The sequence below is a fragment of the Mobula hypostoma genome, chromosome 2 (genome assembly GCF_963921235.1).
Source record: "Mobula hypostoma chromosome 2, sMobHyp1.1, whole genome shotgun sequence".
NCBI classification, from domain to species: Eukaryota; Metazoa; Chordata; class Chondrichthyes; order Myliobatiformes; family Myliobatidae; genus Mobula; species Mobula hypostoma.
Genome location: NC_086098.1, coordinates 35,024,786 through 35,050,002, shown reverse-complemented (window position 1 = coordinate 35,050,002; position 25,217 = coordinate 35,024,786). Strand labels below are relative to the sequence as shown.

The 25,217-nt window shown below is 41.7% G+C and overlaps 1 protein-coding gene across 2 annotated transcripts in view; it reads left to right on the top strand.

Annotated features, from left to right (window-relative positions):
• Positions 1 to 24,975, top strand: part of fndc4a (fibronectin type III domain containing 4a) — a 220,680-nt gene extending 195,705 nt beyond the window's left edge. Inside the window, exons 5-6 of one of the 2 annotated variants that reach the window (XM_063070869.1) lie at positions 5,598 to 5,731; positions 22,755 to 24,975. In XM_063070869.1, coding sequence (XP_062926939.1) covers positions 5,598 to 5,731; positions 22,755 to 22,796 — 176 coding nt within the window. In that variant the 3' untranslated portion in view covers positions 22,797 to 24,975. Of the gene's footprint in view, positions 1 to 5,597; positions 5,732 to 8,219; positions 8,666 to 22,754 lie in introns of those variants that run through there. The other variant, XM_063070859.1, reaches the window with a different exon arrangement.
• The last annotated feature ends 242 nt before the right edge of the window (positions 24,976 to 25,217 follow it).

The following is a 25,217-nucleotide window of genomic DNA, read 5'->3' as shown; positions in this document are numbered from 1 at the left end:
GTCCGGACGAAGGGTTCCAGCCCGAAACGTCGACTGATCAGCAAAGAGAAACAAATGATTGAATGTCCACTGTTCCCCTGATGAATTGCTGTCAGTATCTACCAGCCCCAATTTTCATTGCCCATCATATTTCAACATTGCTGACTACTTTATCATATCTGCAGCCCATCAACCTAATGCACTGCAGAGTTATGTCTTGTGATCAACGCCAGTGGATTGAGTCTGTTCCTTACAGTGTTATAGAACCACTCACGGCAGTAGCCCCATCTGTGTAGATGATGGTCGGGAGTGTGATGGTGATATCAGGCACAGTGAAAACATACCTCCCCTTCTCCACATCCCCCACATCCCCCACTTTCACTGCACTTTTTGCTGAGCTGCTTTGCCACAGGGAGATATCATTTAAGGTGCTGACTTGCAATAATGCAGGGACACGCAGGCTGGTTCAAAATGCTGCTCCACAAGTTTTAGTCGTCTCTGCACTCAACTCCAACTCTTCACTCCATGAGGTTTTCTCGTCTCTGCACTGAACTGTGGCTGTGGCCTGCGTCTATCACAGTGTGGACTCACTTTTGTCAACTTCAGTTCTGAATGCTATTTGCTTACTTTTATTGTTTGCACATTTTATTTTCTCCACACGTTGGATGTTTGACGGTATTCTTTTACTTTAATAAGTTCTATTGTTTCTTTGTTTTGTTGCTGCCTGTAAGAAGACAAATCTAAGTATACCATACTTAGAAACTAAATGTACTTTGACTTTGTTTTAACATGATCCAGAACTGAAACCTTGATAATATTTGTATTTAATTGGATTTTCTGTAAATCCATTATTTTGCTTGCAGGTCACCTGGCCAGGCACCAGTACCAAGTGCAGCATGCATTATGCAACCAATTAAAGCTGCACCTAAATTTTAATGCTAACTCTTTCTTGTATGCCTGTGGGGATTTTATATTTGCTCATTAAAGGATACTGGTTCCTATTAGATTCAGATCATTCATGACTTATCGGTTCTGTTTCGACTTACATATTCTGTTCTGTTTGTGCTTAATAATGCACCTTCAAAAGACTCAAAAATCTGGCCTATTTATCATCATGTGGACCAGTAGGTCACCTATTTTATACACTTACTGCATTCTGCCAATCGATTGTTCCCCATTGAAATGCCACTCATTGCAAACTGATCCTGTTTCTGGATGATGTACTGATAATTTCAGTTAAATGAAGAATAGGAGGCGGGCAAAGCTAGTACTTACAGTGTCTGAAATTGATTGATGGTTCAGTAAACTATGTGCTGACGTGCCCCGGCTATCTGCCGATATGTACTGCAGGAGCTGAATTCGTGGAAGTAACCATTCGGCAAAGGAGTTGTCATGGAGGGAGATGGCGCATTGAAGTATTTCTTCAGTGGGTAGATATCTGTGTTTGATTTGGTACAGCTGCATTGTCACTGATCTTAGAGTGAGATACAGTTAGCCATACACTGTAACTTGGTGCAGTCCATTAAGGATGACAGCCTTCAGACCAGCAATGGCAGCTGCAGTATAAGTACACACGCAGATAATAACAGCTCAGGCATGTGTACAAAGTGCAAACTAAAACTGCTTCGGAGATGCCTATCATCAAATTAACAATCATATTGCAGAGATGCCTTTTCCTTTGAGCAAGTAAAGTGGCTGTAATAGGGATAATTTTATGACTTGACAGTTCCAACTCAGATTCTCGTCCACATATACATATAACAGACATCCCACCCTGCAAAAACTCATTTCAGGGAGGTAACACCATCAATTTGCGGGAGACTCCCGGAACTTCCGGAAGAGGTGGGATGTCTGCAATAGAGTAGCTTCTTAGCAGCTAGCCAGCTAGTTTAAATAACGTTAGCTATGCTAATGAACGAATGACACCGGTTAAACTCACCTCAACATGTCTTTTACAGTCTTAACCCACCATGGGCAATAGAAAAGTCACTGTTGCAAACAGTGCAGCGAGCAACAATGTCATTATTTTTGACCCCTATTAGGCAGGGGTACACTTTAGTGTAGTCTGGAATGATGTAAGTTTTATATTTTCTTTTTTTTGGAACACTCTGCCATGGCGCGCGCTCGCGCTCTCTCTCTCTCTCTCTCGTGGTCACTCTCGCACGCTCTCTCACTCTCTCCCTCTCATGGTCACTCTCTCTCACTCTCTCTTACGCTTTCTCTCTCTCTCTCTCGCTCTCACACTTGCTCTCTCTCTCGTGGCCGCTCTCTTGCACGCTCTCTCTCTCGCTCTCTCCCTCTCATGGTCACTCTCTCTCACTCTCTCTCATGCTTTCTCTCTCTCTCTCTCTCGCTCTCACACTCGCTCTCTCTCTCGTGGTCGCTCTCTCGCTCTCTCTCTCTCTCACACTTTCTCTCTCTCTCTCTCGCTCTCACACTCGCTCTCTCTCTCGTGGTCGCTCTTTTGCATGCTCTCTCTCTCGCTCTCCTGCTCGCTCTCAAAAAAATTGATTTCCGGAACATTGTATATAATTTGTGGGCATCAGGGAGTCACTATTAATATGCGGGAGACTCCCAGAACTTCCAGGAGACGTGGGATGTCTGGTATAAGAAATTCAGTCTCATGTGGAGTTAATAGCCAGGATATTGTGTGCATTCTAACCCAGAGCCGGATTTCAACCCATGAATTCTACTGCTGACGTTTTTGCAAATATAATACCGATATACGAAATATCATGAGATATTTGTGGATTTATTGTTTCCATAACAACAACCATTTCTTTTACAATCCTGATTCTGATTCAGTTCTGAAGTGTGGGGTTGTTAGAATGAAATGAATAACACGCAAATTCCTCAGCTCTTTGCATCTTGCAGGCCTCTAAAATTTATTGCTGTCTGCTAAACCCTGTGTGGAAAGATTCATCTATATTTCCCCACTGAGTGTCTTGCACAGTGGATAAATTGACCTATAAATTTTACCCTAGAAATGCCATCGATGAGAAGCTTTGTCTGGCAGGTACACTTAACAGTAAGAGTAGCTTGCCATTAAAATCAACAGCAGTGCCTGTACTTGCCAGCCGTGGCTCACCAAATTACACATCTTCAAATTTCGAAGTTCAAGTAAATTTATTATCAAATTTTATATTATCAACATATACTACCTTGAGATTCATTTTCTTGCAGGCATTCATATTCACAGTAGAAGAGAAAAACAATAGAATCATTGAAAAACTACACACAAACAAAAACACAAAGATACAAGCAAGTCACGTGTCTCTGAGTTGGAAGATTCTGGGTTTGAATCTTACTCAAGGAACTTGAGTCTGAACTGATAAACTAGGCAATATCGACAGGTGTTTTGTTTCGGAGCTGGCATTAGGCAAATAAGATGTTAAGCTAAGATCCTACCTGCCCTCTTAGGAGGGGTCATAAGTCCTCTTGTGTACTTCTGGTGTCCAGACCATATTTAATCCTCCCTCATCAACACAAAAACAATTATCTGGTCAGTTTTGCAGAGTTGCCTAGAGTGAAAATTGTATGCTACGATTGTTTGATTATATTCCATAGAAGTACTTCACTGAAGTACTTTGTGGTGATCTGTGGCTGAGGAAATATCTGTACAATATAAACACATATTAATCCTTATTTTTGTAATCTCTTGCATAATGTAAAATGACGTTTCAAAGTTAGAAACAGTAAGAAACACTTTAACAGGCACAAAGACCATTGTCAACCTAAGAAAGTACTCTTAGAAGGATAAAGTAACGAGGTAAAAAGTGATTAAGTGGTGAAAAGGGTCCAGGCAGCATTCCCATTCCAAGTAGAAACTCCCAGCATCTGCTGAAAAACTTAATCAATCATGGGCATGACACAGAGGCAGGAAGATTGGCTAAAGTAATTTACATCTTCATAGGATCCTATGTGGGTCAGTGGGTCAGTTATTGCAATGTTGCAATAGGAACTCTGGTCATTAACGGTCATGGCATTTTGTTTGAAATGATGTATAAAACAAATTCCTTAAAAGGATTTCATATCTAACAGTTTGATTGGCCAATTGTCTTGTTCTCAGATAAGATTCAGTTTCATTAGTCCTAAAGTGCTGGTGGGAATTACAGTTGTTCTGGTGAATTTGATTTTTGCTTGGAAGAGGATTTGATTTGCAGAAACTGTTGTCATTCATTTGATAGAGAGCACACTTGTTGAAGTCTGTCCTAGGATACACTTCTCTGATGTACCAGAGCAAATTTCCTGTTTTACTTAAGCCTCTCTAATGTAAGGAAGTACTTTTAAGCTGAAAGAGACAAGATGAATTCACTGAGGCAAAAGCTGTTGTGCAGGCTGCCCCTAGTTGAAATATACGAAGCCTCAATGAAGAAAAAACTTATACGTGAGGGTAAGGTGACTTCTTGTTCCATTTTGCAAAGGATTGTCAGAAAGTTAGTCTTGTTCAATAAGATTAATAGGCAAAACAAAATATAACTCAGAAACAAAACATTCTTATATGCTAGAATTTGATAATGCAAGCTAATAAAAGTGGATATTTAGGGAACTGTCTTCAAAACCTCTTGATCCCCCACTTAAGCTATGCCACAATCCTCTCCCCCATTTTTCAGTGTGGTTGACATTGGTAGGAGGAGTGTGAAGGAATTGAGGAGTGAGGCTTCTCCCAACTAGACCCTGATGAAAACTACCACAGGAACCATCATAGTAAATGCTACAGAAATAGAAAAGAAAATAGCTGTTGATCCCAAAGTCTTTTCATTTTATTACCATGTTGTGAGGACACTAAACCAGTTTTGTAGAAATCTTGAATGTTTCCTCTGCCATCAAATCACTAGACTGCTCCATTGGACCTAAACAGTACTCTGCAGTGTGACCAATTATCATTGCAGAGGCTCCATGAAGTAACAAGATGTCAGTCTCTACTCCTTGACCTTAACATTCTGATGCCTCATGTGGTCCAGTGGTATGAGCAAGTTATTAAATTTTATCTCTTAAAGGGGTGGGTGAAGATCAGTTCCCACTACATCTATGCCATTTCTATGGTGTGAGTAAAATGTCCTTGCTTAGTGTTTCAGTTGTATTTCGTACATATTCAGGCATCTGGCAGTATATTAGCAGCTTTGTCATTGAATCAAAGAGAGATAAAGCACAGAAGCAGGCATGTCATCACATCGGGTCCACGTCAGTCACCAAACACCTGTTTTACACTAATCCTACCCTAATCCATTATATTCTCTCCCTCATAGGATTTGGCCATGTGGTACATAGAAAATAAACATTCAAATGCATAAGTAAACAGGACTCCTTTCACAGCTAAAATTTACGCATACAAAACAACTATTTTTACTTCCTGAGTTGAAAAACAAGTTACTGCTTACTTACGCAATACACTTATAGCAGTTATTTGGGTATCTTTGGCCACATGTATAAAAATGTCAATTTCATCTGCAAGGTCAGCTTGTCACATGGACAGCAGAAGGTGATGATTCTTCAAGTGTGCATGATTATTCTGTTTTGCCACTCTGTCTGTTTTCAGGAGCCAGCATTTGGACTCTGGAAGCACAGAATGACTTAGCAGCACCTCATTAAAAGCATTTTCCTCCGGTTTGTTTCAGCTGTTATAGCTCTCTTCTGCAGACAGTATGACATCATTAAAGACAACGACTCAAACAACAATAAGGAGAAGGCCAAGCCGTCGTCAGAGCACAGCACCCCAGAGCGTCCAACAGGCGGATTAATGCGTAGCAAGGTAAGGATTATAACACCTGAGACAAGAACATTAAAGAAACACCATTTATTCTCATTGATGTACTTGATTCCGTTTTTAAAATTACTGTCAGTGAGATTATGCTTTAAAAGTTTTAATTTTATTAGTTTAGAATCACCTGTACTTAAAAAAATAAAGGGCTATGTGCTAGGGAAATTCTAGGCAGTCTCTAGAGCAGGTTAAATGGTCAACACAATATTGTGGGCCGAAGGGCCTGTAATGTGCTGTAATTTCCTACGTTCTATGTTAAGTTCTATGTACTTAAGTTGTATCGTCATGATACAAAAATATGATATAAAATATGATACAATGATAAAAAAAGTAGTGGCAGAACCCAGTCCATCACAGAGTAAACCCTCCCCACCATTGAGCACGTCTACAAAGAGCACGGCCACAGGAAACGCAGCACTTATGCTCAAGTCCCCTCAGTACTCTCAGTACAGGTTATGCTCTCTCCTCACTGCCACCATGGGGAAGGAGCCCTCAGTCCCACACCACCAGGTTCAGGAAGAGTTATTACCCTTCCCCCATCAGGCTCCTGAACCAGTGTGGATAACTTCACTCATCTCAACACTGAACTGATTCCACAACCCACTGACTTGCACTCAAGGACTCTACAACTCATTCATTGATTAAATGATTGATTGTTTATTTATTTATTATTATTTATATTTGCACAGTTTGTCTTATTTTGCACATGGTTGTTTGTGTAGATTTTGATTGGTTCCATTGTATTTCTTTGTTTTTTTATTTTTATTAAGTGCAATCGTGAACAATAGCCAGATCAGAAATGCTGATCAAGTCAACTAGTTCCCAAAGAGAACTCTGATAGGCCAATCAGATGGTTCACAGCTACTTAGCGATAAAAAACAAAACAAAACATATGTACAATTAACAAACATTAAAAAATAGTAGAAATACTGGAGTCATGATGATCATGATGAAGTCTGCTGGAGAGAGACATTTATACACATGTTGTCCTCCATAATTCAAACAGATTGAAGGATAAGGTTGCAGGGTGACAAAACGTGGCAGGAGCACTTGGACTAAAAACTAATCCCTACCGGGAGAAATTAACACCCGTTCTTTCCGCACTGTTCTCCTGCAGTTTAAGGACTAAGTCCAGCTGGAACATAAAAAACATAGAACATAGAATAGTACAGCACAGTACAGGCCCTTCGGCCCACAATGTTGTGCCGACCCTCAAACCCTGCCTCCCATATAAGCCCCCACCTTAGATTCCTCCATATACCTGTCTAGTAGTCTCTTAAACTTCACTAGTGTATCTACCTCCACCACTGACTCAGGCAGTGCATTCCACGCACCAACCACTCTCTGAGTAAAAAACCTTCCTCTAAAATCCCCCTTGAACTTCCCACCCCTTACCTTAAAGCCATGTCCTCTTGTATTGAGCAGTGGTGCCCTGCAGAAGAGGCGCTGGCTATCCACTCTATCTATTCCTCTTATTATCTTGTACACCTCTATCATGTCTCCTCTCATCCTCCTTCTCTCCAAAGAGTAAAGCCCTAGCTCCCTTAATCTCTGATCATAATCCATACTTTCTAAATCAGGCAGCATCCTGGTAAATCTCCTCTGTACCCTTTCCAATGCTTCCACATCCTTCCTATAGTGAGGTGACCAGAACTGGACACAATACTCCAAGTGTGGCCTAACCAGAGTTTTATAGAGCTTCATCATTACATCGCGACTCTTAAACTCTATCCCTCGACTTATGAAAGCTAACACCCCATAAGCTTTCTTAACTACCCTATCCACCTGTGAGGCAACTTTCAGGGATCTGTGGACATGTACCCCCAGATCCCTCTGCTCCTCCACACTACCAAGTATCCTGCCATTTACTTTGTACTCTGCCTTGGAGTTTGTCCTTCCAAAGTGTACCACCTCACACTTCTCCGGGTTGAACTCCATCTGCCACTTCTCAGCCCACTTCTGCATCCTATCAATGTCTCTCTGCAATCTTTGACAATCCTCTACACTACCTACAACACCACCAACCTTTGTGTCGTCTGCAAACTTGCCAACCCACCCTTCTACCCCCACATCCAGGTCGTTAATAAAAATCACGAAAAGTAGAGGTCCCAGAACAGATCCTTGTGGGACAGCACTAGTCACAATCCTCCAATCTGAATGTACTCCCTCCAACCTGACCCTCTGCCTTCTGCAGGCAAGCCAATTCTGAATCCACCTGGCCAAACTTCCCTGGATCCCATGCCTTCTAACTTTCTGAATAAGCCTACCGTGTGGAACCTTGTCAAATGCCTTACTAAAATCCATATAGATCACATCCACTGCACTACCCTCATCTATATCTATAACTCACAAGTGCTCTTGAAAGTCAGGTATTAACCCTACCCACCAACAACCAAGCATTGCCATCCTGATAGCTTATGAAGAAACATGTGACTTCCCTCCCAGAGATGATAGGTGTTTGTGCACTCTTCTCTTGAAGGCTTGGACTCCATCGTCACAGATGTTTTCAACCACAGCATCTGGAAGGCTGTTCCAAATTCTGATAGCACAGTGAAGGAAGCTTCTATCCAGTGGGTAGGTTCTTGCATCAGGCATAGAAACAGCATGAGCAGGCATAGATAAACTTGATCGTGTGGTGCGCCGTCTCTCATAAGATGAAGGCAGCATGGCGCGAAGGTCTGCAGGGCTGTGGCTGGTGTGCATTTTGTATAGCACAGTAGCTGCAGCAACCTGTCGACTGTGGTGTAAGCTACTGATGGCTAGTTTCTCACGAGCTGTGGCTTCATCTACACCTATAATCCTGAGAGCCTTTCTTTGAATGGAATCAAGCTGGCTGAGGACACTCTGTGAGGCATTCATCCATGATAAGCAGGCATACTCCATAATACTTCGTACCTGGGCTTTGTAAACTGTGGCTCTGCCCTCTTTGTCTCGTTTGGATGCTACTTTCCACAGAGCTCCAAGCCTTTGTCCAGCCTTGTTTGAAATAGTGGAAAGGTGTTTATCCCACACCAAGTTGCTGTCAATATTAACACCAAGGTTTACTAGTTCCTTCTTTAAATCCAGCTTGCAGTTCCCAAAATACAGGTTGGGGTTAGATGGATTCCTCTTCCTAGACATCACCATCGCCTTGCACTTAGTAGGCTCAAAGGTGACATTCCAGTCGTCTGCCCAGGCTTTCATCCTGTCAAGATCCCTATTCAGGCCCGCTGTCACTGTATTACTCTCTCCTGCTCTAATCGGTGCAAATAGTGTGGAGTGATCAGCGTACAGGTATAGCTCGTTACTGCATGCATCAACCAAGTTGTCAATAATGATGGAAAACAGAAGCGGCCCAAGTATTGAACCTTTGTTCTGCTGTGAATGCCTGCAAAAAATGAATCTCAGGGTAGAATATGATAACTTTGATTAAATAAGATACAATGAACAACTTAATGAACTGCCAATTGGCAGAAGGCTTCAGAATATACTGTATCTTAGATATGGCAATAAACAGATTTGAAATTGATATAACCATCAGCTAGATTTTCAATCCACTTCACATTGTTAGAATTTGGAAGTTTGCACCAATGGGCAAAGAAGTTATTAAATGAAAGACAACAACACAGTATAAAAGCCAAACAGAAGTGCCAAAAACAAAAGAAAAGGTCATTGGTAAGTGGGCAGGGGACAGTGAGGATCTGGAATGGGTTGCCTAAGGGAGATGATGGAGGCATACAATATTTAACAAGCATCTAAACAAGCACTTGAATTGCCAAGGCACAGGAAGCTATGGACTAGATCTATCTTGAAACTAACAGTTAAGTTTACTATCTCCAAAATGCTTTCTCATTGACACCACAACTGCTTGTCTAGCTATATTCTGGGCAATTAGGTCCAATACTGCCCCTTCTCTCATAGGCCAATGAATATAATGGCTCAAAAATCTCTCCATTGCATATTTTAGTAGTACAACCCCTCTACATCTTTCTCACTGCAGCAATCGTCATTAATATTGGTAATTTGAAAATCCCTACTACTATCACTCTATTACTCAAATATCCCTCAGTAATTTGCCTACATATGTGCTCCTCTATCTCCTGCTGACTGTTAGGATGACTACAGTATATCTCCAGCAAAGTGATTTCTGCCTATTTGTCCTCAAACTCTATCTACGTAGTTTAATTTAAAGATTCTTCAAAGAAGTCTTAGAACTACAACAATTGTTCATCCCAGTTTGGCAAAAGAATAAATCAAGGAAGGTAGTGCACCCGTGGCTGACAAGAGAAATTAGGGATAGTATCAATTCCAAAGAAGTAGCATACAAATTAGCCAGAGAAAGTGGCTCACCTGAGGACTGGGAGAAATTCAGAGTTCAGCAGAGGAGGACAAAGGGCTTAATTAGGAAGGGGAAAAAAGATTATGAGAGAAAACTGGCAGAGAACATAAAAACGGACTGTAAAAGCTTTTATAGATATGTAAAAAGGAAAAGACTGATAAAGACAAATGTAGGTCCCCTGCAAACAGAAACAGGTGAATTGATTATGGGGAGCAAGGACATGGCAGACCAATTGAATAATTACTTTGGTTCTGTCTTCACTAAGGAGGACATAAATAATCTTCCAGAAATAGTAAGGGACAGAGGGTCCAGTGAGATGGAGGAACTGAGCGAAATACATGTTAGTAGGGAAGTGGTGTTAGGTAAATTGAAGGGATTGAAGGCAGATAAATCCCCAGGGCCAGATGGTCTGCATCCCAGAGTGCTTAAGGAAGTGGCCCAAGAAATAGTGGATGCATTAGTGATAATTTTTCAAAACTCGTTAGATTCTGGACTAGTTCCTGAGGATTGGAGGGTGGCTAATGTAACCCCACTTTTTAAAAAAGGAGGGAGAGAGAAACCGGGGAATTATAGGCCGGTTAGCCTAACGTCGGTGGTGGGGAAACTGCTGGAGTCAGTTATCAAGGATGTGATAACAGCACATTTGGAAAGCGGTGAAATGATCGGACAAAGTCAGCATGGATTTGTGAAAGTAAATTAATGTCTGACGAATCTCATAGAATTTTTTGAGGATGTAACTAGTAGAGTGGATAGGGGAGAACCAGTGGATGTGGTATATTTGGATTTTCAAAAGGCTTTTGACAAGGTCCCACATAGGAGATTAGTGTGCAAACTTAAAGCACACGGTATTGGGGGTAAGGTATTGGTGTGGGTGGAGAATTGGTTAGCAGACAGGAAGCAAAGAGTGGGAATAAACGGGACCTTTTCAGAATGGCAGGCGGTGACTAGTGGGGTACCGCAAGGCTCAGTGCTGGGACCCCAGTTGTTTACAATATATATTAATGACTTGGATGAGGGAATTAAATGCAGCATCTCCAAGTTTGCGGATGACACGAAGCTGGGTGGCAGTGTTAGCAGTGAGGAGGATGCTAAGAGGATGCAGGGTGACTTGGATAGGTTGGGTGAGTGGGCAAACTCATGGCAGATGCAATTTAATGTGGATAAATGTGAAGTTATCCACTTTGGTGGCAAAAATAGGAAAACAGATTATTATCTGAATGGTGGCCGATTAGGAAAAGGGGAGGTGCAACGAGACCTGGGTGTCATTATACACCAGTCATTGAAAGTGGGCATGCAGGTACAGCAGGCGGTGAAAAAGGCGAACGGTATGCTGGCATTTATAGCGAGAGGACTCGAGTACAGGAGCAGGGAGGTACTACTGCAGTTGTACAAGGCCTTGGTGAGACCACACCTGGAGTATTGTGTGCAGTTTTGGTCCCCTAATCTGAGGAAAGACATCTTTGCCATAGAGGGAGTACAAAGAAGGTTCACCAGATTGATTCCTGGGATGGCAGGTCTTTCATATGAAGAAAGACTGGATGAACTGGGCTTGTACTCGTTGGAATTTAGAAGATTGAGGGGGGATCTGATTGAAACGTATAAGATCCTAAAGGGATTGGACAGGCTAGATGCGGGAAGATTGTTCCCGATGTTGGGGAGGTCTAGAACGAGGGGTCACAGTTTGAGGATAGAGGGGAAGCCTTTTAGGACCGAGGTTAGGAAAAACTTCTTCACACAGAGAGTGGTGAATCTGTGGAATTCTCTGCCACAGCAAACTGTTGAGGCCAGTTCATTAGCTATGTTTAAAAGGAAGTTAGATATGGCCCTTGTGGCTACAGGGGTCAGGGGGTATGGAGGGAAGGCTGGGTTCTGAGTTGGATGATCAGCCATGATCATAATAAATGGCGGTGCAGGCTCGAAGGGCCGAATGGCCTACTCCTGCACCTATTTTCTATGTTTCTATGTTTCTAAGTCCTCCCCCATTGCCATAAGTGATTCCTTAATCAATATTCCATTGCCGACTCTTCTACAAACTGCACCACATGCCAACCCACCTGAAAATCTATTATACTGAAATGTTGAGTTGACAGCTCTGTACTTCTTTCAACCAGTCTACGACATAGGAAAAATATTATAATTCAATGTGTTCTAATTCATCTGCCTTAGTAGTCATTAACAATTCAACTTAGCCTTGCATTCTACCTATGTGCCTTATCGTCCCTATGATCTCTCTTCCTACTGGACTAACTTAGTTTCCCCTCTATACTTGACTCCATCTCTCTCCAAGCTGTACACCTGTTCTACTTTAGGTGTAACCTGTCAGGTACTAACTTCCCTAGGTTCCAGAGATGCAGAAATCTCTCTCCCTTACCATCCCCTTAGCCACACATTTCTATATCTATGCTCACTAGCACGTAGCACTAGAGGTAATCCAAGCTCCTTAAAATTCATGTTGTATGGTTCAGCCCTCTTTCTACCTATCTCATTCGTACCAATGTAGATATGATGTTTCACTGTTTACCCTCCTCTTTTATATCTTTGCAATCGCCACAGCACAGTAGTTTATGGACCATGTGCTACTATATGTGATTAGGTTAGATGCATTCTTGATGGTTGCCGGGGACATTGAAGGGGGGCAGGAGCTGGTCAAATGACCCTGTGTTTCATCACCCTATAACTCTAGAGCATCTCACGGCCCACCCTACAATGCTCAAAGTTACTTTGTGGATCTCTGCGACCCAGACTGTTTGTTCATTCCAGATTTTTTTTTATATTCTTAGCAACATGGAAAGAGCCCGTGTGGCCCCTCGAGTCCATGCTGGTCAGGCAGCATCTATGGAGGGAAGTGAACATCGACTGTTTCTCCCTTCCATTGATGCAGCCTGACTTGCTGAGTTCCTCAAGTACTTTATGTGTGTTACTCCGGATTTCCAGCATTTGCAGAATCTCTTGTGTTTGCGATCTCTCCTTTTGAGTTTTTTTTTTTGCCTTTGATCTACTCTAAGGGGTAACTTACAGGATCCAGTGAACTTCTTTGGGACATGAGGGGAAATCAGAGCATCACAAGGAATGCTCAGATTCCACCTGCACAGCAGCAGTGATCAGGGTGCTAGGTTATGAGGCACCAGCACTACCTCAGTCAGACTGAGTTTAAGATGGGGCAAGTTCACATGAAGAGAACAACATAATGAAAATGCAAATGAGGACAGGAAGGATAGACCAGCCCTTCTGAACGTGAAATCCCCATCTCAAGTATCAGCAAGAAACAATATGCTGAATATACTCACCAGGGAAGGCAGAATCTGTGAAGTGGGAGGGATAGCTGATGTTTCGGGTCAAAACTCTGCGTGAGGATGATGACTATTCCTTTGCCTCTGCAGATGCTGACGGACCCACTGAGTTCCCCCGGCAGTTTTGTTTCTTGCTCAGATTCCAGCCGCTACCATCCCTCCAACCCCACCCTGTCTGCAAGCAATTCAGGGGAAAACAGCTCATTAAACAATAAGAATTTCACTCATGCAGGGATCTTGGCAAAAGCCTCAGCCACTGCACCACAATGCTGACTCGCATTTTTGATATTATCTTTGAAAGCCACCCCTTTGGTAATTTGGAAACCAGAAGTATCAAAGTATCAACAATGAGCAGAACTCTGCACAGATAAGACAACCACATGATCCTTTTCCTAATAGGTGACCATTTAATGGTCAAGCCCATTTTTTTGATCATACCTTTATTTGGATAAAGCAGTATTTCCCAACCATTTTTAGCCCAACGCTCCCCAGAAGCACTTTCATACTTGCCAACACCCCTCCTAGGCACAATATTCTTTCCAGCACCCGTATAGTGTAAAAACATGTCAACCAAATGCAAACATGAGAGAAATCAATCGGGAGAATGAGGAGATTATAGATAGTAGCTACAGGGAGGTAGTTACGCCAAAGGAGCAGAGGACAGGAAATTGGGTCACTGTCAGGCGAGGGAAGAGGAAAGGGCAGGCAGAGCAGGGTTCCCCTGTGGCCATTCCCCTCAACAAGTATACCGCATTGGATACTGTTGGGGGGGATGACTTACCTGGGATAAGCTGCAGTAGCCGGATCTCTGGCACTGGGTCTGGCTCTGCAGTGCCGAAGGGAAGGTGGAAAAAGAGGAGAGCGGTAGTGATAGGGGATTCAATAGTTAAAGGTGCAGATAGGAGGTTCTGTGGTCGTGACAGAGAATCCAGGATGGTTTGTTGCCTCCCGGGTGCCAGGGTCAAGGATGTCTCTGATCGATTGCATGACATTCTGAAGTGGGAGAGTGACCAGCCAGATGTCGTGGTGCACATGGGTACCAATGACATAGCAAGGAAGAGTGAGGAGGTCCTGGTGAGTGAGTATAGAGAGCTTGGTAGGAAGTTGAAAAGCAGGACCTCAAGGGTGGTAATCTCAGGATTGCTACCTGGCTAAGTGCCAGTGAGGGTAGGAATAGGATGCTCTGGAGGATGAACAAGTGGCTGAGGAACTGGTGTAGGGGGCAGGGTTTCAGATTTCAGGACCGTTGGGACCTCTTCTGGGGCAGGTGGGACCTGTACAAGAGAGAAGGGTTACACTTGAACTACAGGAAGACCAATATCCTTTCAGGGAGGTTTGTTAGTGCTATTGGGGAGGCTTTAAACTAGATTTGCAGGGGGATGGGAACCAGAGTGCCAGAGCTGACAGTGTGGCTGGGGTGAAAATAAATGATGTTAAGAGTTCAAGCAAATCCACTGATAGAAAGGTTGTGAGTGGTGGTAAAAATCTTCTGAGGTGTATATATTTCAATGCAAGGAGTATTGCGGGGAAGGCGGATGAATTGAGGGCATGGATTGACACATGGAATTATGACGTTACAGCAATTAGTGAAACTTGGCTACAGGAGGAGCAGGACTGGCAGCTTAATATTCCAGGGTTCTGATGTTTCAGATGTGATCGAGGCAGAGGAATGAAAGCTGGGGGAGTAGCATTGCTTGTTAGGGAAAATATTACAGCAGTGCTCAGGCAGGACAGATTAGAGGGCTTGTCTACTGAGTCCGTATGGGTGGAGCTGAGAAACAGGAAAGGTATGGCCACATTAGTGGGGTTGTATTATAGACCACCCAATAGTCAACGAGATTTGGAAGAGCAAATCTGCAGAGAGATAGCAGGCAACTGCAGGAAACATAAAGTTGTGGTGGTAAGGGATTTTAATTTTCCACATATTGATTGGGACTCCCATACTGTTAAGGGTCTAGATGGTTTAGAGTTTGTAAAATGTGTTCAGGAAAGTTTTCTAAATCAATATATATAGAGGGACCAACTAGAGGGGATGCAATATTGGATCTCCTGTTAGGAAACGAGTTAGGACAAGTGACGGAAGTCTGTGTAGGGGAGCACTTTGGTTCCAGTGATCATAACACCATTAGTTTCAATTTGATCATGGACAAGGATAGATCTGGTCCTAGGGTTGAGGTTCTGAACTGGAAGAAGGCCAAATTTGAAGAAATGAGAAAGGATCTAAAAAGCGTGGATTGGGACAGGTTGTTCTCTGGCAAAGATGTGATTGGTAGGTGGGAAGCCTTCAAAGGGGAAATTTTGAGAGTGCAGAGTTTGTATGTTCCTGTCAGGATTAAAGGCAAATTGAATAGGAATAAGGAACCTTGGTTCTCAAGGGATATTGCAACTCTGATAAAGAAGAAGAGGGAGTTGTATGAAATGTATAGGAAACAGGGAGTAAATCAGGTGCTTGAGGAGTATAAGAAGTGCAAGAAAATACTTAAGAAAGTAATCAGGAGGGCTAAAAGAAGACATGAGGTTGCCTTGGCAGTCAAGGTGAAGGATAATCCAAAGAGCTTTTACAGGTATATTAAGAGCAAAAGGATTGTTAGGGATAAAATTGGTCCTCTTGAAGATCAGAGTGGTCGGCTATGTGCGGAACCAAAGGAAATGGGGGAGATCTTAAATAGGTTTTTGCGTCTGTATTTACTGAGGAAACTGGCATGAAGTCTATGGAATTGAGGGAATCAAGTAGTGAGATCATGGAAACTGTACAGATTGAAAAGGAGGAGGTGCTTGCTGTCTTGAGGAAAATTAAAGTGGATAAATCCCCGGGACCTGACAGAATGTTCCCTCGGACCTTAAAGGAGACTAGTGTTGAAATTGTGTGGGCCCTGGCAGAAATATTTAAAAGGTCGTTGTCTACGGGTGAGGTGCCAGAGGATTGGAGAGCGGCTCATGTTGTTCCGTATTTAAAAAAGGATCGAAAAGTAATCCGGGAAATTATAGGCCGGTGAGTTTAACGTCGGTAGTAGGTAAGTTATTGGAGGGAGTACTAAGAGACAGAATCTACAAGCATTTGGATAGACAGGGACTTATTAGGGAGAGTCAACATGGCTTTGTGCGTGGTAGGTCATGTTTGACCAATCTATTGGAGTTTTTCGAGGAGGTTACCAGGAAAGTGGATGAAGGGAAGGCAGTGGATATTTTCTACATGGATTTCAGTAAGGCCTTTGACAAGGTCCCGCATGGAAGGTTAGTTAGGAAAATTCAGTCGCTAGGTATACATGGAGAGGTGGTAAATTGGATTAGACATTGGCTCAATGGAAGAAGCCAAAGAGTGGTGGTAGAGAATTGCTTCTCTGAGTGGAGGCCTGTGACTAGTAGTGTGCCACAGGGATCAGTGCTGGATCCATTATCTATATCAATGATCTGGACGATAATGTGGTAAATTGGATCAGCAAATTTGCTGATGATACAAAGACTGGAGGTGTAGTAGACAGTGAGGAAGATTTTCAGAGCCTGCAGAGGGACTTGGACCAGCTGGAAAAATGGGCTGAAAAATGGCAGATGGAGTTTAATACAGACAAGTGTGAGGTATTGCACGTTGGAAGGACAAACCAAGGTAGAACATACAAGGTTAATGGTAAGGCACTGAGGAGTGCAGTAGAACAGAGGGATCTGGGAATAGAGATACAAAATTCCCTGAAAGTGGCGTCACAAGTAGATAGGATCGTAAAGAGATCTTTTGGTACATTGGTCTTTATTAATCAAAGTATTGAGTATAAGAGCTAGAATGTTATGATGCGGTTGTATAAGTCATTGGTGAGGCCAAATCTGGAGTATTGTGTTCAGTTTTGGTCACCAAATTACAGGAAGGATATAAATAAGGTTGAAAGAGTGCAGGGAAGGTTTACAAGGATGTTGCCAGGACTTGAGAAACTCAGTTACAGAGAAAGGTTGAATAGGTTAGGACTTCATTCCCTGCAGCGTAGAGGAATGAGGGGAGATTTGATAGAGGTATATAAAATTATGATGGGTATAGATGGAGTGAGTGCAAGCAGGCTTTTTTCACTGAGGCAAGGGGAGAAAAAAACCAGAGGACATGGGTTAAGGGTGAGAGGGGAAAAGTTTGAAGGGAACATTGGGACATTGGGGGGGCTTCTTCACACAGAGAGTGGTGGGAGTATGGAATGAGCTGCCAGATGAGGTGGTAAATGCGGGTTCTTTATTAACATTTAAGAATAAATTGGACAGATACATGGATGGGAGGTGTATGGAGGGATATGGTCCGTGTGCAGGTCAGTGGGACTAGGCAGAAAATGGTTCAGCACAGCCAAGAAGGGCCAAAAGGCCTGTTTCTGTGCTGTAGTTTCTATGGTTCTATGGTTCTAAATGATTCTGGTTTGAATTTTTATTAGTATTTGAACCTAGCTTACTCAGTACTTGTGCACTATACAATAACTTCGATATCAATGTGACCCTTGAGCTTGATGGCTTTCAGCAAGAGTTACAATATCTGGATCAAGTCGTCGCAGCAAAAGCATTAAGACCCCATGCGTAACAATGTTCAAGAGGTTTCTGGTTTTTTTGAGTATGTAGTTCACTGCACTGAAGCCTCTTTCAACAAGGTAGAAGGATGGAAATACAATGAAAAGCAGTTTGGCTCTTCTCTAAAGACCAGGATACTTTGTAAGACAGTGTAGCCACATACCACAAAAGTTGACATTTTTGAAAATCAGAATCGGAATCAGCTTTATTATCACCGGCATGTGATGTGAAATTTGTTAACTTAGCAGCAGCTGTTCAATGCAATACATAATATAGAAGAGAAAAAAAATAATAAATTAAATAAAAATAATTATATTAATAATAAATAAGTAAATCAATTACAGTATACATATATTGAATAGAGTTTAAAAATGTGCAAAAAAAACCAGAAATACTGTATATTAAAAAAAGTAAGGTAGTGTCCAAGGGTTCAATGCCCATTTAAGAATCATATGGCAGAGGGGAAGAAGTTGTTCCTGAATCACTGAGTGTGTGCCTTCAGGCTTCTGTACCTCCTACCTGATGGTAACAGTGAGAAAGGAGCATGCCCTGGGTGCTAGAGGTCCTTAATAATGGACACTGCCTTTCTGAGACACCGCTCCCTGAAGATGTCCTGGGTACTTTGTAGGCTAGTACCCAAGATGGAGCTGACTAGATTTACAACCTTCTGCAGCTTCTTTCAGTCCTGTGCAGTAGCCCCTCCATACCAGACAGTGATGCAGCCTGTCAGAATGCTGTCCACGGTACATCTATAGAAGTTTTTGAGTGTATTTGTTGACATGCCAAGTCTCTTCAAACTCCTAATGAAGTATAGCCACTGTCTTGCCTTCTTTATGACTCCATCGATATGTTGGAACCAGGTTAGATCTTCAGAGATCTTGACATCCAGGCACTTGAAACTGCTCGCTCTCTCCACTTCTGATCCCCCTAAGAGGATTAGTATGTGTTCCTTCATCTTACCCTTCCTGAATTCCACAATCAGCTCTTTCGTCTTACTGACATTGAGTGCCAGGTTGTTGCCATGGCACAACTCCACTAGTTGGCATATCTCACTCCTGTACGCCCTCTCATCACCACCTGAGATTCTACCAACAATGGTAGAAGCATTTTTGCTTCTTCATCATTGTGAATTTCGATAATTTCTTCTTACAAGCTCTCTTCCTATTCTTCTACATTGCCAAGAAATGGGTTAATTACCCAGACCAGAATTTCCAGATCATTCAAATCCTTGAATCGATTCTGAAAATCCTTCTTCAGTGAGCCCGTGTGTAAGGAGTTCTCTTGCAAATCCCCATCTGTGAAAGAGAGCGCCAATCTTTCCATGGAGTGAAGCTGTGAGAACATTCTTCTCCCAATGTTTTGCTTATATATTTCCAGTTTTCCAATAAAGTGGACACTGCACTTCTTGCCTGGATTATACTGAAATTGTCACCGTGCAGTTTCATACCTAGAATGTTCATTTTGCCATACAGATCGGCTAGGTATGCCACATCGTAACGTAAAAGTTCAATCTTGTTTCCCAAGCTCTCGTCGACTTTGAGCAAACATTCAACCACAGTGTTAAAATGATCAAAGAAACTTTTTAAGTCAATGCACTTCAGTGTGAAGAAGCAAGAGTTCAAACTCTTCATTGTTATTTTGGCATAACTGGTGAAATATTCTGCTATTTAATGGATGGGCATTATTTTTGTTGATAGCAGATATCACAAGAGTCATGCTTAAAAAAACTCGCTGGCTAAAGTTTTTGGCTATGAGAGGTTGACGATGAATTACACAATGGATTGCAAACAGAATTGGAGTTTCTTTTTTTCGTAAATGCCACTAAACCGGCATGGCAGCCTGTCATATATGGAGCTCCATCTGTTGCACAAGAAATCATGTTTCTAATCAGAATATTTTTATCCTCAATATACATTTGAGCTCATCATAAATTGATTCTCCGTTGATATTTGTTTTTAACTTTTTACAAAAGAAAACCTCTTCATAGATTTTTCCATTTTCGATAAACTGTACATATGTCATCAGCAGTGCCTCGTTGTCTGGCACGGTTGACTTATCCAATAGTATCCCAAATTCTGTTTTTTGTAGCTCTGTGCATAGTTGATACTCAGTGTCTTCACTCATTTCAAAAATACGGTAAGCTACAGAGTTATTACTCAGATGAATTGATTTTAAAATACTGGTATCCATTTTGAGAACAGTGGTGATCTCTTCTGAAACAGCAGGCATTATTAATCTTTCACTAATTGTATAAGATTTTCCACACTTTGCTATCATTTTGTGAATGTTATAAGAAGCAATGAGACCCCTATCAAAGCAATTTTTAGCTTTCTTGTCAAATGCCTTGAGTGTGCAACACTTTTTAAATGCTTCTTTCATCTTCTGGAACTGAGTAATACCATAAGTAGTCTTTTCACAGTGTCTTTCATGGACGTATTCCGGCAATCTTGATGGCTTCATTAGACAGTACAGTATTACAAATAAGACACATGGGGTATTGTTACCCTGACAGGAATGAAAAAAAAACCATACTCCAGCTATGTAACATTGTATTGATGCACTTTCTGTAGTTCCTGTTTTTTAGCAGGATTAGAATTCAAGGCTCCACCGCCTTCAGACTCACAGAGATCATGCCATACATCTTTAATCATCATTAACAGGGCTAAATTAAAATAAAAAATTAACACAAACTGGGAATGCCTATCTGATGTTGGCAACAGCAGTGAGTTGACACAGTTGGTCAGGTCTCATATAACCATATAACCATATAACAATATAACAATTACAGCACGGAAACAGGCCATCTCGACCCTTCTAGTCTGTGTCAAACTCTTACTCTCACCTAGTCCCACCGGCCTGCACTCAGCCCATAGCCCTCCATTCCTTTCCTGTCCATATATCTATCCAATTTAACTTTAAACGACAACATCGGACCAGCCTCAGACACCTCTGCTGGAAGCTCGTTCCACACAGCTACCACTCTCTGAGTAAAGATGTTCCCCCTCATGTTACCCCTAAACTTTCGCCCTTTAATTCTCAATTCATGTCCTCTTGTTTGAATCTCCCCCACTCTCAATGAAAAAAGCCTATCCACGTCAACTCTATCAATCCCCCTCATAATTTTAAGCACCTCTATCAAGTCCCCCCTCAACCTTCTACGCTCCAAAGAATAAAGACCTAACTTGTTCAACCTTTCTCTGTAACTTAGGAGATGAAACCCTGGCAACATTTTAGTAAACCTCCTCTGTACTCTCTCAATTTTATTGACATCTTTCCTATAATTCGGTGACCAGAACCGTACACAATACTCTAAATTTGGCCTTACCAATGCCTTATACAATTTCAACATTACATCCCAACTCCTATACTCAATGCTCTGATTAATAAAGGCCAGCATACCAAAAGCTTTCTTCACCACCCTATCCACATGAGATTCCACCTTCAGAGAACTATGCACTATTATTCCTAGATCCCTCTGTTCTACAGCATTCTTCAATGTCCTACCATTTACCATGTATGTCCTATTTTGATTAGTTCTACCAAAATGTAGCATCTCACATTTTTCAGCATTAAACTCCATCCGCCATCTTTCAGCCCACTCTTCTAACTGGCCTAAATCTCTCTGCAAGCTTTGAAAACCTACTTTATTATCCACAACGCCACCTATCTTAGTATCATCTGCATACTTACTAATCCAATTTGCCCACCCATCATCCAGATCTTTCATATATATGACAAACATTGGAACCAGAGGCACACCGCTACACACCGTCCTCCAATCTGACACACATTTATCCACCACTACTCTCTGATGTCTCCCATCTAGCCACTACTGAATCCATTTTACTACTTCGATATTAATGCCTAACAATTGAACCTTCCTAACTAACCTTTCGTGTGGAACCTTGTCAAAGGCCTTACTGAGGTCCATATAGACAACATCCACCGCTTTACTCTCATCAACTTTCTTAGTAACCTCATCACAAAATTCAATAAGATTTGTCAAACATGACTTTCCACACACAAATCCATGTTGCCTGTTCCTACTCAGACCCCGTCTATCCAGATAATTATATATACCATCTCTAAGAATACTTTCCATCAATTTACCCACCACTGACGTCAAACTCACAGGCCGATAATTGCTGGGTTTACTCTTAGAACCCTTTCTAAACAATGAAACCACATGAGCAATACGCCAATCCTCCGGCACCATCCCCGTTTCTAATGACATTTGAAATATTTCTTTCAGAGCCCCTGCTATTTCATGCCTCAGGTTAGGGTGCTACTACCAAACCCCTCCCCCAAGAACCTTGAGCACCCTCCAATGACTTCCATTTCCCCTAAAGCCCCCTAAGGACACGTAACGGCCCTCTCACTCAAGAACCTTGAACGTCCTCCAATGACTTCTATTTCCCTGAATGCCCCTTTGGGACATGTAATTGCCCCTGTTGGGAATCTCTGCAATAAAGTTTCACAAAAGACATTCTTATGCAAAATAATTTCAGTGGACATCGTTGGATGTAATTCAAGATGAAGGTAAATGGACACGAACATGATAAATAATTGGCAATTTCAGTTGCAAATAGTAGAGAAAGTGAGAGAGGTTACCTGGGTACATGCCAACGTCCTCCTATTGCTGTACATAAGGAAAGTTGAACTGAAATCTCATTTCCATACTTGAAAATCAAACAGGGTTGCTGTGTCTCGATATCTTCCAAAGTTTTCATTCCTTAATTTAAAAAATATTCAGTAGAAGATTTAAAGATCTTGCAATCCCATCAATCATATCAAGCAAAAGTGATAATGATTTTACCATATGAATTGTTGATATCATGTTCGGAATTTAATTTTCCTTCTTTTTTCTTGTTTTTAGTTCCAAAATAACACGCCAGCCATTAACATTATCGAAGTTTGACTGCTGCAGTATGGCACCGCAGATGGAGCGACAACACAGGAGACTGAAGGACCGTTGTCTAAATCTTATTTATCCATACTTTGCATTTTAACACCAGTTCTTTATGCCTGAAAGCATGTCGTAGCCAAGAGTTTCTTCCCTCAGAGATATCTGCATGGAGACAGAAGCCATGCATGTGGGAATCCTTCTTCAATACAAAGGATCATCAAAGGTGACCTGTGCAGACATTAACCAGGTCACAGGGACTTGCAGTAGCAGCCCGGCACTAAATTCTGCTCTGCCGGCTTCAGAGCACTCCTCTCCCTATATATCCAGATTTGATTCGTTGGTCTGCCAACTCATGGATGTGTCCTTTCTTTATCAAAGGGGAGTCAACTGCCGGGAAGGTCAGCTTATAGGGTCACAATAGCAGGAAGGTGATCAGTTATAAAATAACTCTGCTTCAATGTGAAGTCAGAATGTTCCCATGAACCCATTGGAATACAAAGATGAGGGAGCACCAGTACAGTGTGTCTGAGATTAAATTTTGAGACTTTTTTAAATGTGCCAATGACACTCGAATTGATCATATGTCTTATCAATCTGATCTGAGATCTTAAGCTAAGATTCTAAGTCAAGCCACATAGGGAGCGTTGCCTCTGGTTGGCATTGACATTGCATACATTTACAGCATATTTTTTAATTGCTCTAGGATTCAATACAAACTCAGATCCACACATGTACAGTACTGTGCAAAAGTCTTATGGCACATATATGTATAGCTTGGACAGTACTGTACTTGTCAATGTGGAGCGGAGAGCAAGTTTGTAAGCCTGGTGGGAGCAAAAGATGTTGAGAATGGTAAGGGTGGAGTGCCACGGGATGGGTGTGGGGCAGGTGGCAGAGAAGGAGGGCCAGGAGTGGGAGACAGCACAAGTGGAGAAACACCCAGCCCTCAGACACCAGACAAGGTAATTTGATTCCAAACAATTGGTTTACTGATCATTACAGAAGGTCTCTCTGGTGCTTCCCCATCCTCTCTTCTCCCTTCCCCTTTTCCCAACCACTCTCCCTGCCCCCTTCCCACTCCCAGCCCACCATAGAGACCCATATCAGAATCAGGTTTATCATCACTAACAAATGTCATGAAGCGTGTTTTATTTTTTCTGCAGTAGCAGTGGAGTCCAATAAATTAAACTGTGACAGAACTGTGCAAAAGTCTTAGGCACCCTAGCTATATGTATGTGCCTACGACTTCTGCATAGTACTGTACATTCATGTTATATGATGCATCAGTTTCACCCTGATTAGCTCCACTTTTGTAAAATAACATTGTTATTTCATTAACATTCAACCATTATGTTGATTGGTAATATTCCCAACAGACAGATATTAACCACGAAAGAGAAACAGGTTTCTCTATACTAACGGAGCTAGGGCTCTCATTTATACCATGGTGAAAACTCAATATTAATGTACTCATTACAATATAACACTCTGTGTAATAATATGATTGTAATTAGATCTAGTAGAATTGATTGAGAAAAATGGTACCAACTTCTGAATTTTTGAAGAGTTTGCTGCTTTAAATTTAAAGAGGAAATCCACTAATCTGTTCAAATGTTTCTAAATGGAGGTGGATTTCTTTTTATTTTGATTGCAGAGCCAAAGATAGCAATATCCTGTGCAAGGGATGAAATGCCTGATATTGTGAATTATTTTATATGCCATGCCTGTGGAATAATGGAAAATGAAGTGAATGGAATATTATGTCAAAGTGATTGTACTTTTCCAAGTGTCAGCAATTACAATGAATTAATAATGCAAGCTGAACTAAAAATTCCTTTGCCCTCCTGATTCTTTTTGCTGTTTTCTACAAGTGTGTTCTTCTGTGACAGGTAGGAATGCTGGGAGAGTATTAATGATCATTTTCTGGCCAATAAGACGAGAATGTGACCAGTTACCTAGGGAACCTGAAATGAATTATTCCCTACTCACCCACCTAAATAAAAGTGGATACCTGCTCTTTAAGTGGCTCCATTTAACAGTGTGGCCAACATCAGAATAATGTTTGCATATTAATTTTCTAAGACATTGTAGTGTAATGCATTAAGCCATCTATAAACAATGACAAGAAATGCTATCCTGAGGTGCAAGGTCAGAATAGTTCCTTTATACAGATAGGCTGTACCATGAATTTCTTAGTCCCTCAGTTAGGATCTACCACAATATGTACTGCAAGATATTTTGTCTGCAGAACCAACAGCAGAAAGGTAGTATGAAACGTAAGGGTTTGTGTTGGGACTACACAATGAGATTTTAAAATGTGGATTCATGAAATCAATGCCCCTTTAATGTTTATTGGTTCTTTATTGATTAATTAAGAGATAGGTCAATGACTCACAACTACAAGAGATTCTGCAGCTGCTGGAAATCCAGAGC